This window comes from Lemur catta, chromosome 6, assembly GCF_020740605.2.
Source record: "Lemur catta isolate mLemCat1 chromosome 6, mLemCat1.pri, whole genome shotgun sequence".
Classification (NCBI taxonomy): Eukaryota; Metazoa; Chordata; class Mammalia; order Primates; family Lemuridae; genus Lemur; species Lemur catta.
In genome coordinates this window covers 41,999,397-42,014,377 of record NC_059133.1, presented here as the reverse complement: position 1 = coordinate 42,014,377, position 14,981 = coordinate 41,999,397, and the positions used below count along the sequence as shown (strand labels likewise).

General features: G+C 33.3%; 1 protein-coding gene across 1 annotated transcript in view; it reads right to left on the bottom strand.

The window, feature by feature from the left end:
* Positions 1–14,981, bottom strand: part of ZFC3H1 (zinc finger C3H1-type containing) — a 50,779-nt gene that overhangs the window by 28,939 nt on the left and 6,859 nt on the right. Inside the window, exons 3-7 of the mRNA XM_045553362.1 lie at positions 8,956–9,020; positions 5,577–5,775; positions 5,097–5,320; positions 3,326–3,449; positions 1,324–1,421 (exon numbers count right to left, since the gene is read on the bottom strand). Coding sequence (XP_045409318.1) covers positions 1,324–1,421; positions 3,326–3,449; positions 5,097–5,320; positions 5,577–5,775; positions 8,956–9,020 — 710 coding nt within the window. The remainder of the gene's footprint in view (positions 1–1,323; positions 1,422–3,325; positions 3,450–5,096; positions 5,321–5,576; positions 5,776–8,955; positions 9,021–14,981) is intronic.

Below are 14,981 nucleotides of genomic sequence, written 5' to 3'. Positions count from 1 at the left end.
AATTTTATTAACTGCAAATGTTCATCTCTGCAGCAATATTAAATTAGAGAAAAGTAAACTTTAGGTATTATTTTAGCTGTAAGGAAACTAAGTATACCGTAAATTTAAAACTAAACCAAGATTCAATATTCAACCATGAAAAAGTGTTATTTTTGCAATTTTTAAAAAAAATCAACAATTTTTGAAATCTCTGTTCCCACTTTTATCTCCATTTAGCCTTCTAGAAGATATAGAAATTAAATTATATAGGGCCTTTCCTTCTAGATGACTATCTGAAAACAGGCAGAGATATTAAAACCAAAAATATAATATTGAAGTAAAATAAAAATTAGGAACCAAAGGGATTCTGGGAATAACAGCCCAAAATACCTTAATTAAGTTGCAAGAGGAATCATGACAACTCTCATAAAATGGCTTCTTAGAGATTATCTATAAACGAAACTAATTTTTATACAATTCCCTGAGTTTGGGTATGTTTTTGCTTCCAGATCTTCCAGCATTGGTCTTGGCATTGAGCTCATTCATTCTCCAGTTCCCAGAAGAAAACATTTCAAGGAAGGAAAAAAAGGGTTGTTTTCTCTCTCACTCTCTGCTCTAACATTTCCCTCACCATAAACATCCTAGGAAGACACAAGATGTCTGTATCTACCTAGTGAATATGAACTGGAACTGGAAAAGTTCTCTCTCTTACCTAGTGAGATACTCAGTTTGATCTCTAGGCCCTCTCAATCTAGAAATAACTTCAAAACTTTTACTCTGTAATTCCCTCACTTCCTTTTTTTTTCTTTTTAAATGGGGGACTGGTAGTTCTTTTAAGTGTAAGACAGGGGGAAAATAAATTTCCATAGGAAATGCTTTTCTTTTGCTGGATTTTCAAGTTAAAAATAACTGTACTCATCAAAATAGGAGAAAGGGGAGAATTAATATTTGAAAGTATCCTAACACAGGTAAATCCTAATTCCCCCAAAAAGAGATAAGTCAAAACAGTAGATAACTTTTATTCTGCTTTGGAATAAATTTTCTGACTAGCTACTGGCTGAGAAGCAAAGGTAAGAAAGAAGGAGACATGCTAAGTGCTCAAAGAAAGTCAACATGAAATTTAAAAATTTAGCTATGAAAAAAATCTACCAGATGGATAGCTTGCCAGTAAACGCACAACTGTTTATTCTGCATATTTCATTGCTATTAATTCTGGTAAGCAATTATGATTTTTAAGCCCTCTTAAAACCTAACTATTCACTCATTACACACCAGTTTTTGTAAAATTAGAAAAGACAAGGCAACACAATAATTTTCTTAGAAATCATATCAATTCTGACTTACAGAAACCTGAGGTGGTGGAGGCAAAGAAATAGATGGTGCTGGAGAAAAATACCCCAATGAACATTCAGAGAAGAACGGTGGTTGTACTGGTGAAGGAGCTATAAAAAAATTTTTGATAAGAATTTAATAATACAAATACCTCAACAAAAATATATTAAATTTGTGGTATAAGAAATACATCTAGGTTGAATGCAAATTAGATTTTATCAATCTCTGACAAAATCTTTAATCCCCATGAGTCCACCACCTCTACCCACTTAAAACTGTCACATCATCACATAAAGTCAGCCATTCACTTTAAGCTGACGATTAGTCCCTCAAAAGTCTCATGTTGTTCCACTTCTCACCTAATGATGACAGTAGGGAACAGATCAGGATAGGTTAAAAGATATATATATATATATATATATTTTTTTTTTGGCAAACATACTTTTTACGAAATAATGAAACAAAAAATTCCCCTGAATCCTGCCAAAGTGCCATTCTTCCCTTCATGTGGAGCAAAGAAAACTGAGGACATGGTCTATACAAGCTGTGTGGAAAGCAAATAAAACTAGGAATGAGAAGAACTACTTACTGTATTTAATCAATAAGGTACAAATTTTTTCTCACGTTAATTCTAAAATAATTACAATCAATTCATCTCAGTTAAACTGTTAGCATTTTTCTTCCTTGGTAACAGATAAAAATAATTAGGCATTTTGGCTTAATGATTTCTTAGGCTCACTGAAATATGGCAGATTCAAAGACTGCTCTTACTACCCACTAACTATATAACCTCAGGGAAAATCTAAGGTTCCTTCTTTATCCCATTTGTCTCACAAGTCAATACAGATATTACCCATGCCTTATAAGGGGTTGACTTGAGGTCCAAATGAGAACATCTACATACACATTGATCTTTAGAACATTCTACTTCTTAAAAATATAAATATTTATAGTTAACATGGGAAAAAGTTAAAATTTGACAAAGCTGAGTGAGGAGTATGTTCTCTGCATAATAATTTTTTAGAAAATTTAAAAAGCATAGATCATAAAGTCATTTTATAGAAATACAGAATATTAATATTGTCAATACTTGGGAATTATAAAGAATCATCCAAGAATCTGAAAATAAGAAAATTAAAGATTGATCAATTTTCAATCTTTAATTGAAGAGAGTTAAATTATGAAATCAAAACATAATGTAAGATTATCAACATCAGCTTAAAACAACCTGAAAATAAGCACTTTTGGTAAACATTAGCCAAATAATATCTGTTTTGCTTTGTCTCTATTCTAAACACACCAAAGTAGGAGTCTAGTTTTGATTTGGTCTCACAGTATGACAGGGAGAAATACACTGATCATGTGGTCTTTTAAACACTGCTGTTTCTGGAATGCCAACTGCATTGTTATCTGTCTCCATCTTATGTTTTCAAATTAGTGAGAAGTCGTCTCTCACAGCTAATCACTCCTGAACATAAACAAAAGCAAGTTCTGGCCGTCAAAGATAGAGTCAGATTCTAGACCATGCAATTTAATGGAGATACAGCTCTGACCAATCCTAACTAGCCTTTCTTGAGATGCCACCGGTATCACTTTCCATCTCCAAATTCCTACAAAGTATAATTACTGGAAGGAGACAGGAAGCCTAATAGCAAAAAAGATCTTTCTTTCTTTCTTAACTAAAGCAGAAAGATTCTTGGATACCAAGGGTTTGTTACGGTTTTTTAAAAAAGAGTAGTGTTCTCATCTTTCCCACAATCTTCACTTTTAAGATCAGACTTTAAACAATGGTTTTTTTTACTTAAAGGCTACCTAGAAACACTTGGAAATAAAAGTTAACATAACTTATTTCAGGTTTGCTCTCTAAGTATTTAGAATACCAAATAATGTCCATGATTACACATTCCATCAGCAAATTTCACTTTTATTACACATTTCTTTCAAGGTTTTGAGTAGCTTAATGATCATTCTCTCATAATTGTAAATACACAAATGTTTCCAGTACAGCTCATACCTGGAGAATTGGTTTCACTATCTGTATCCATAGCAACTTCTTCATAGTTATCATATTGATAAATGCCTCCTCCACTATCAGTAGGTTGCTTATCTAAGGATCGCCTCAGGTCAGGATCTGAAGACTAAGTATACAACACTATTTTTTAGTTTCAAAGCATTTTCTGTCTTAGGCTATTCTTAAGCTACAAATCACAAATAAACTGATAATTATCTTCTAGGAAACAGTATCAAAAATCATGGTGATTCAGTTAGATCTGCTTATCACATCTGATTTGGGAAATTCAGTTTACATGACAGGTACACTGTGGTTGCCATTTTATAATTGCATCACCAGATAGAAAATGGAAATCTAGCAAGTACTATCTATATAAATAAAATTCCCTATAGTTAGCTGAGCCACTAAATAATCAGTGATTCCTCTATTAAATGACACCAACCTCTTGAACACGTCTTCCATATGATTAAAAAACTAGAGGGGCCGGGCGCGGTGGCTCACGCCTGTAATCCTAGCTCTGGGAGGCCGAGGCGGGTGGATCGCTCGAGGTCAGGAGTTCGACACCAGCCTGAGCAAGAGTGAGACCCCGTCTCTACCAAAAAAAATAGAAAGAAATTATCTGGCCAACTAAAAATATATATACAAAAAAATTAGCCGGGCATGGTGGCTCATGCCTGTAGTCCCAGCTACTCGGGAGGCTGAGGCAGTAGGATCGCTTAAGCCCAGGAGTCTGAGGTTGCTGTGAGCTAGGCTGATGCCACGGCACTCACTCTAGCCCGGGCAACAAAGTGAGACTCTGTCTCAAAAAAAAAAAAAAAAAAAAAAAAAAACTAGAGGAATAAATATACAAGTTTTATGTCATGAAGACTATATTAACAATATTTCCCAAAAATTGAGTAATATTTTAATCATGAATAAATTAGTGATACCTGAAAACTCTAACCTCTGGGTCAATGTGTTTGTCTATTGTGTTTTCTTTTTTACTTATGACATTCCACTCACAGAGTTAATAACTATTAATAACTAAAAACTAGCAAAACCTATCCACATGGAGGTAGAAGAGTAATGTGCAAATAATACTTATCTCTAGAAACAGATTCTATCAAAGTACTTTTTAAAAGTTCAAAGCATGAATATTTACAATACTAATAATATTCCTTGGTTAGGCAAACCTACCTCCTGACTCTCTTTAATTAAAGAACTTATTCTTTAATATCCCTCTACTCTTTATAAGTACATTCACAAGTGTATTCTTAAAGACACTATCAATGACTTATACATAGTAAATGTTCAACAAATGCATGATGATTAAATAGAAAATAGCCACATGCACTAAGGTTATTACTCTATGATGATTTAACATTCTTTAAAATAATCCATACCAATTAATCAAGACACACTTCTCATTCTACATTACTAAACAATAAAAAACTAATGAAATTCTACCTTTGTACTTAAGAAACAGACATTTTTGAAATACGTCCTCAACACAATTTAGTAATCCTATTTTCATCTAAATAGAAAATGATAAAAGCTAGAAGCAGTCTTTGCTAACCATAATTTTAGTCTTCCTTTAATTTTTTCTAACACATGTAACTATGAAAGACTCATTCCCAATTATAACCTACTCTCCTTTTTCCCCAAGAGTTATTTATGTAATAAGCTCTATCAAAAATAAGATATTTGCGGTTTATCTTATTTGACAGAATCTATAAGACTCTAAGAACACTTAAATTTGAGTAATATTTTGACTTTATATTTTTGCATTTCTTACCTTGCTTCTTGATCTCCTCTTTCCACCAACCAATTTCATGAATCGATTGTACTGCTCTTCCTGATTTGAGAGATCTCGAATTTTTCTGATTTCTTCTTCTCTTTTCCTTCTCTCTTCTTCTTCAGCTTGTTTCCGCTGATCCTCTTCTTTCTGTCTTTCCTGTTCTTTTTGTTGTTGTAGTTTCTTCCATGCCTTTGTTTGCTGTTTCCTCAATGCTTGTTTAGCTAAATGAAAATACATAAACATTAGTATCTGTTAGAGTTAGAATTTTATAGAAGATAAAAGAAAATAAGAGCTTTAAAAATTATTTTCATCATCACTGAGTCATCTACACAGTTGCTCCTCTAAGTTCTGTTTATATAGGATTATCTTCCATTTTAGGGCCCTATAATTCCCCAGACTCGAAGCTTTCTGAATTAAAATCTAGAAACTATACTGAAAATATTAATTCAACCTTAAAAATTTAACAGAAATGATCACCTGTTGTGCTAACTTTTTTGGCCGAATGTGTTTTTGTACTGGTTTTAACTTTTTGCTGTACAGTTTTCGTTTTAGTCAACTTTTCTTTGCTTTCTTTCATCACCTGCTGTTCTTTTTGTTGCCATTTTTTACTGGCTGACTGAAGAGCCAAAAGACGAAGCTGTAATTCAGATAGCTCCTCTTCATCTTCACCAAGTTTCTTTAAAGCAAAAAGAAACAGTTAAAATTTTTTAATTCTATAATTTAACCTCAAACATTTCACCAAGTCAAATCTTTAAGACTAGAATTTAAAGTTAGTTTTAAGGCAATTATTAAAGGTCAAATACAGATAAAATAAGGAAACAAATTTACTTACCATAGCCCAAGACCCTAATTTAATGCCTTTAATACAAACAGAAAATCAATCTGAGGAAGGTATTTGTATACATGTAAATATGCAGGGTTGGGACAGGGAGGGTATAACTGATAGAACAGGATGATGCAAAAAGGGAAAACTAGAAATTAGAGGTTTGCATTTAAAAGAGCTTCCCAAACCTGAGAGAGTAAAAATCTGATGGCAGCAAATACAAGTAGAAATCAAGAACCCAGGAGAGGTAAGGAATGAGAGTGAATTGGTTCCATAACGATTTTCTAGCCTCACATGTAATACAGAGAACAGATCCACTGAATGTCAAGACTCAAATTTGCAAACTTTCTTTTTTTATGTATTTTTAAATTCTTTAAAGTACTGCTGAAGATAAAAATCTATAGAGATTTGCTTACATTTGACTATTATGTGTTCTAAAGCTACAGAAATTTATTTCAATATTTAAAATATTTAGAACACACAAAACTTCATGGAAGCTAAAACAGGAAGATGTTAAAAGCAGAGGTTTGAGAACTTTTTCTAATTGAAATAACTTAATTTTTTCATTTCATTCATTTTTTCTCTTTTCTTGAGATGATTTTAAAAATTAATCTATTCTCCACATTAAAGCTGAAATATAACTGGAAATGTCAGGTTCCTAAGCAGAGGTTCTTAATTGGAGTCCATGGATTTTTTTTTTTTTAGGCAGAGTCTTACTCTGTTGCCCTGGCTAGAGTGCAATGGCATCACCGTAGCTCACTGCAACTTCAGACTCCTGGGCTCAAGTGATCCTCCTGCCTCAGCCTCCCAAGTAGTTGGGACTACCAGTTCACACCATCACAATTGGCTAATTTTTTCTATTTTTGGTAGAGACAGGGTCTTACTCTTTCTCAGGCTGGTCTCAAACTCCTGACCTCAAGAAATCCTCCCATCTCGCCCTCCCAGAGTGCTAGGATTATAGGCGTGAGCCATGGTGCCTAGATGAGTCCATGGATTTTAATGGAGGGGAGGCTCCTTTGGCCTCTCCACCCCTAAAGTTAAGCACAAAACTATGTGTGTTTTTCCTTTATGTGTGTGTATGGAAGGGAAAGGAGCCGAGAGAGTCCAAGATTCCAAAAGGTTATGGTCCACTTATCCAATAACTTTTTCTTATAGGTGAATTGTAATTATTCACCTAAAATACAATTAAATTCTTTCTATTCTTAAGCATAAAGAAAACAGTCGATCCAAACTAATGGTGTCACCTGAATATGAACTACTATAAATCCCTTATTAAACTACCATCGTATACATCAGTACTTCAGTTTAACCAAACCAGGAAATAGTTACCCTTTCCGTTTGTTGTGAAATAACACGTAAACAATAATTTTTGAACTATCCTTTTTTTTTTTTAACTCTAAGTCACTTAAACATACCAAATTTTATTGTTTGGTACTGAAATTCCAGAGCTGAGCTGTCCAATATGGTAGCAATGAGCTGCACATGGCTTTTTTTTGTTTGTTTTAAAGAGATAGGGTCTCAATGTGTTGTCCAGGCTGGAGTACAGTGGCATGATCACAGCTCACTGTAACTTCAAATTCCTGGGCTCAACCAATCCTCCTGCATCAGTCTCCCAAGAAGCTGAGACTACAAGTCCACTCCACCATGCCCAGTGAATTTTTTTATCTTTTGTAGAGACAAGGTCTCACTATGTTGCCCCGGCTGGTCTCGAACTCCTGGGCTCAAGCAATCCTCCTGCCTCAGCCTCCCAAAGTGCTGGGATTACAGATGTGAGCCACAGTGCCCAGCCCACATGTGGCAAACTGAATTTTAAAATTTGTACCTAAATCACATTAATCACATTTCAAGTTCTTAATAGCCACATGAGGCTAATGGCTACCAAATTGGAGAGTACAACTATAGAACATTTTCATTATTATAGAAAACAATGGAAATTTAGTTTAACTAAAATAAACCTATCATCACTATTCCATTGAGACTTAAAAATCTGATTACTTTTTGTAGTTACTTCCTTTGGAATGAAAGAAACTACTGATTCTGTTATATAACACAACAAGCATATATATATATATATATATATATATATATATATATATATATATATATATATATATACACACACACACACACACACACACATGCTACACCTTAAGTAGCTACTTAAACAGCAAGAGCACTGAACAAGTAGGAGTCAGAGAACCTCATTTGACTACTTGTTCTGGCACTTAATTCCTACGCATCTTTAGGCATATCACTTAATTTACCCAAATGAATCCTACCTCATCTATAAAACATACATAATGTCAACTTACTTCATAGAGTAATCGTGAGGATATTAAAAACTATGTGTTATTTTATCAGCCCTAAATTCAAGACCATCTTTTCCTAAAGCTCCTTGGCTGTTTGAATTATTTTGATTTACACATAAAAACAAATTGAAATCTCAATAGAAGAAACTACAGATATTTCAAATCTCTAATTCAATAAAGAAAAGGCTTGGGTTATCCACTGCCTATTACATGTTAAACACAGTGCTTGATCCTCTGTACTTTATGAAACCTCACAGCAACCCAGAGAACAGATGACATTAAACTCATTTTGCAGAAAAGAAAATGGAGGCAAACAAAGGCTAAATAGCTCACACACAAAGTCACTCAGCTAATAAGAGGAGGAGCCAGAATTTGATACCAGGTCAAAGTCTACCTAACTATAAAGCTTTCCCACACAGGATGATCTACAAAAACTACAAAATCTCTGAATCAAAATGAAAAATTTCAAAAAACAATCAATAAGGTCATCTATAGGAGTATGTATAACACTTCAATTGAATATAACTTGCAGAACCCAGTGGAAAGAGACTCCAAGATGTCTCTCCAGAATGTATCTTTAAGGCTTATGTCAAAATAGGGTTATATCAATGATCAAAGAAAATGAGTGGAAAGCAAGATAGGATTTCCCTTCAAAAGAACAGACTAAAGCAATGCAAGAATGGGTCTTACAGAGATAACCCAATGCCACAAAGCAGTATCTTACCTTTTCAGATAGAATATCTGAGGTACTAATTCTTCTTGTTAAGTTTTGTTCTTTATCTTCTAATCCTTTAAAATAAAATAGCATCTTTTGAATACTCTAAGAGATAGTCACAATCAATCTAAAATAAAATAATGCTATATAATATTTAGTAGTAAGGCATATCAATAAAGGGTCTCATTTTTTCAATCTCTCAACCAAAAAGAATTCCATTAAAGAGAAGGAAAATCTGAACAAACTTCTCATATCAGCCTCAATTCTGAGAATTATGAGGCAATGATACAAAATATTAAATTAAAACTATACTTTGATAAAATGACTTCTGAACTAAAACTAATTATTTCAAATAGGAATAGAATTTATACAGTAGATATTCAAGAAGCAAAGCTTCATTATCAAGTAGATTATCCACAGATAGCATGATTAAATTAATTTAGGCTTCTAAAGTTGAAGTGAATTCAACATTTCAAGACTGTATTAGACTCATGCATCAAAGAACTGGTCTTCTATTTATCTAGAAAAGCATTAGCAAAGGCAGTTTAAGTATTAACAAAATTAAGTTCATCCACATTTTCCAGAAATCTAGCCTAGGCCCAGAATTCCAATGATGCAGTGTACAAAATTTTACATTTATATATTATCTAATCTACAACAGATTTACAAATCACACAATATGGTTATAGTACATTTACAATACTATTAAGATATTTTTGTAGTTAAAACAGATGAAGTAAAAAAACTCAGAAATCTTTCAAGATGACACAAGTAAAGTTGCAACGCTAGGATTTAAACTAGATCTAAACTCTAAGCCCAAGTTTTTTTCCACAATACCACACTTGTCAGTGTTCCAAACAGCCTAATTTGATTGCTCAAGTGTCTACTGGTGAAAGAATATGCAACTTATTCAATAAGAAGAGAAATGACTAATCAAACACCTCAGTGAAAGTAAATAGAAGGCAATGATCAAATTTCAAGATAGATGAGTTCTGCTATACGGCTTATTCTATAAATGTGAATTTGTTGTAACATGATTGGTATATTAGAAAATAACTTGAGGATAACACAAATTTTACATCTACTTATATGTGGTTTGTTTCAGAGAAACACTAATAATGCAGAAAGTCATCTGAGCCTTGTAGGAATATACAAACCACACATACTTCAAACAACTATCAGCTACCACAGTTCACTGTGTATGTTATGCACCATACCCATTCACATCTTGTGCTACAACTTATCCACTTCGTAACAATGCATGCTCCACTTCATAACAATGCGTAGCTGCAAACCTTCTACTTCCACAAGCACACTTTAAGACTTTTTCAGGGTAAACTGGCATGTATTATAATATTTCAAGCATTTTTTAATTCATTTAACATGTAAAACTATGCTATCATTTTTCTTCAATTCCTATCTTTTTTTATGTGTCACTGACAAGTTTGAGTGCTGTTCCTCTAACCCTACTTTCTCCATACACTCTGGTTTTTATTGCACAATTCTGCAGTGTGGTGATATTTAGGAATGCATATGTCCCATTGCAGCAAAATTTACCTTACTTCAAAAACCATGAGACTAGTAATGACTATTAGACAAAAATAAATGGGAAAAAAATGAAGACAAATAGCTTTCCAGTAATTAATAGAGAAAGAACTACAATTTTTCTCCTACATGAGAAACCTATGAGTTTCATTAGGTCATGAGAAATCTGTTGGTTGATTAGGATCTCATTTGTCTATTAAAAATGGCAGCACCCCTCCTCCGCCCTTTAATGTAGCACAGAGGCAAATATTCATTAACCTAGCAGGTACCTTATGGGTATGATGCTTCCCTTAAAAACAAGTACAAACCATAAATTTCAGACAATAAACTTTACTCAAAGATTACAAATGCAGGTTGTTTAAACTAACTAAATGGGTAATTAGACACTGTCTTACCACTTTCATGGGTCTGTACAATAAAAGTATCTCAATTTTACTCAAAACCTCCAGAATGAAAATTGGTCTTATACAGTCATACAATATTTAAAATATTATTGAATGATACTCTAATGTGAACTAGAGATAAAAGTCATCAGCACACAGATGGTAGTAAAAACCATAATAATAAAAGATTAAATAGTTACACAAGAAAAGTAATTCTAAAAAATAAAAAAGGAAATCAGAAAGTTATAAGAAAATCCGTATGTACAATAGTACAGAAACTCCAAAATTGCAAGATAAGAAAAACATCACTGAAAATAGAAGAGATGTTTACCCACCATGGATCATTCTCAACATTACAACCAGAGTGATCCTTTGAAAACATAAAACAGATTATGTCAGTGCTTAGTTCAACACCCTGTGAGAGCTCCCCATTTCACTCAGAATAATAAATTCTTACAAGGCTTTTATAAGATCTGTCCCCACCCCAATCTCTTCTCTCCCTCTATTCATCCTCTTCACTCTTGCCTTTAGTAGCATAGGCCTCCTTGTTATTTCCCAAATATGCCAGGTATCCTTCTGCATAAGGGTCATTACTGTAGTCCAGTGATTCTCAAACTTTAGTACGTGTTAGCATCAAAGAAGGGCTGGCTGTACACAGATTGCTGGGCCTCATTTTCACAGCTCACAATTCAGTGTGATCTAAAGCCTGAGAATTTGCATTTCTATTAAGTTCCCAGGTAATGAGGCCCCAGTGACCACCACATTTTGAAAATCACTGCTCTAGCCATTCTCTTTGCCCAGAAACCTCTTCTTCCAGAAATCTATTTGGCTATTTCCTCACTGTCTTCAAAATCTTTGTTTAAATCTCGTCTTCAAACTGAAGCCTATCCTGACCACCCTATTAGTGCTGCAACTTGTACCGTGATCCCCTTCTTCCTACTTACCCTGCTATTCTTTTTCATAAGTTAATTTACTCATCATGTTAACTGTTTCACCTTCTAAAATGCAAGCCCATGAAGCCATAAATGATTGTATATTTTCTACACTAAAGTATTTCCTGAGAACCAGGAATAAAGTGCTCAACTAATTTTTGAATGAATGATAGAATGAAATAAAAAACATCCACTGAATTTTACAATTAGGTTGCATAAAAATCTAGCCATTGAGTAGTTTCAATATTGCAATGGGGATAGAAAAGCTGACTGTATTGGATTAATGAGGGATTGAGAAGTAAAGTGAAGAGAGTTAGTGCAGAACAGCCATTCCAGTAGTCTCAGTAAAAAGAGGAGAAATACTTTACTTAATTAATTTAAGGGAGAATGCAGGATGAAGAGGAGATGTTTAACTTTTTGGATGGAAAACTCAAACGTGTTTATAATAAGAACCCCCTAAAGAGAAAGTGGTTAAAGAAAGCAGAATAAATAACACATAGAGCAAGGACTCAGAGAAGGTGGGAGAAGTTAGAGCCAGGAATATAGATTAAAACAAAGTAGCCATGAACAAGACGGTCATCACTTCCACAGAGTGGGAAGAATGGAAGTAAAAATTGATATGGATAACAAGTTTATGGTCAGGAACTGAAAAGCTGGAATTGAGTGAGGTCACCTCAAATAAGGCAAGCTTTTCAAGCTGACAATAAGGGATAAAGGTGAGTAAAAGGCCTGAAAAAAATCATGATGAAGGTGTATAAGAGTTGCTGAGAGACATGGAAAAAAAGCTAACCAATAACAAGTTAAAAATTAGATAGCAGAGTCTTACTGAAGATTCGGGGGAAATGCTCATGTAGAAACACATTGATTCAGATGAAGTTTTAAGCTTCTTTGGTTTTCCTCCAAACCCTTTTCCACATTGATGCCAGTTACTTTTCTAAAACACACATCTGATCACACCATTTTCCTGTTTAAAAATATCTGACAGTTCATCCCATGTTTAAAGAACAAAATTCAAATTCTTTAGCTAGATATTCAAGGCCCTTCCCAATCTAACTTTAACCTGTCCTTTTATAAACTTATGTCCAACCACTCCCCAAAACATACCATATATCCCACCTTGCATCCATATTTGACCAATCTCAATATCCTTAACAAGTCCTCTGTGCCTCCTCTGCCTGCTCATTTGGTTCCTTCTAATTTCCCCAATGGAAAAGATTCATTTTTCAAGATGCATATCAAACATTTCCATCTCTATGAAAATTTTCTAAATTCAGGTGGGGATATTTGATCCTTCCTCTGTGTTACTGCAGGCTTTCACACATAACTCTTATTATACTCTATGGTAGTTATTTGTATCTTTTCTATCTCCCTGGGTTATACTTTTAAAAACTGCCTGTGTAAGAATTATGGTGCTAAACTGAAAAGGGGAAAAGTAGCTCCAAACCAGATGCAAGAAGCACAACAAATTCCAAACTGGACAAATTAAAAAAAAGAAAAAGAAAGAAAGAAATCTATAATCTAATCATAGTTAAACTGCAAAATATCAAAAACAGAAATAGGATCTTTAAAGCAACCAGATAAAGAAGACAGATTACCTTCAAATTAGAAATCATTAAGACTGATAATTGACATTTTATAAAATCGACAATGGGAGCCAGAAAATACCTTCAGAATGGTGAGAATATAATTGGACAACTTAGAATTCTAAACCTAGAGAAATCACCTTTAAAGAGGGTAAACAGAAATAGTTCTCCACCCAACAGAAACACATTAAAAAATTCTAAAGAATGTATTTAAGCATAAGTAATTCTAGACATAATAAATGAGTGAGCCAAGAAAGTGCTAAATATACAGGCAAAGCTAAGCAAACATTGGTCTTTGTAATTTAGGGAGAGAATAAGATCTTGATTAACTTCAAACACTGATAAGAATTCATGTTACGATTCCTACAAGAATCAATAAGAGACTAGAAACTTAGTATCTAACTTCCAGAATAGCAAAAGAGAAAAAAAAAACAAACCCAAAGATTGTCAGACTAAATTACAAATTAAATCCAGCTCTACACTATGTACAAGTGACATGTGAGATATGAGGATACAGAAAGACGGAAAGGACGGAAAATTATATACAAGCATACACTTATTAAGAGAAAGATGGTGTTGCTGTTAATATAAGACAAAATAGTCTTTTAGGCAAAAATATTACTAGAAATAAAGAAAGTTACTACATAATAATGAGTCAATTTCCCAGCCTCAAAGTATTTAAAGTAAAAAGTAAAAATCACGAATCCACCATTATAATGGCAAATACTAACAAACCTATCTCAGTGACTGATCAAGCAGATCAAAACCTAAAAATGTGAACATGAAGTTTGATCAATCTATACATTCCGTTCAAACACACACAGAACACATATAAAGAAATCGATCGTATACTAGACAATAAAGCAAGTCTCTACAAATATTTTAAAAAATTGGTAAGCATATAAATCTTATTCTCTGACAGCAATTGACTTAGATATCACTAATAAAAAACTGCGAGAAAACCTACATATTTGGAAGTTAAGAAACACACTTCTAATATCTACAAGTCAAATAAAAACAAAAATTTGAAAATATTAAGAATGAATGAAAAAAATCTTACATATCTCAACTTGAGATAGAATAAAGCAGAAATTTCATGGCCTAAAATGATCTGAATAGGAGAAGGGCTGAAAACTGATGAGTTTTAAAATTATGGACTTATTTCAAGGGAAATTAAAGAAGAGAGAAAAAAAGGGAGATAGAATTTATAAATGCTATAGATATTAAAAAGGTAAGAAAGTCTTAAGAATTTTTTTAATATATTTTACAACTTATAGGAAATGGACACATTACAAGAAAAAAGTTTACATAAACTGCCTTAACAGAAATGACAGCACGAACAGTCAGTAGCTTAAAATCTTCGCAGAAATAACTCCATTCAGGCTCAGACATTTTACAAGATCTTCCAAATATCCCAGAATGATCCCAATCTTAAACTATTCCAGAGAATAAAGAGGACACCACCACCAATTCATTTTATGAGTATCATAACCTTATACTAAAAACTGGCAAGGAAAAAAGGGGAAAAATTACAGGCTATGAACACAGATGAAAAATTCTAAACAAAACATAAGCAAACCTTTATTTATAAT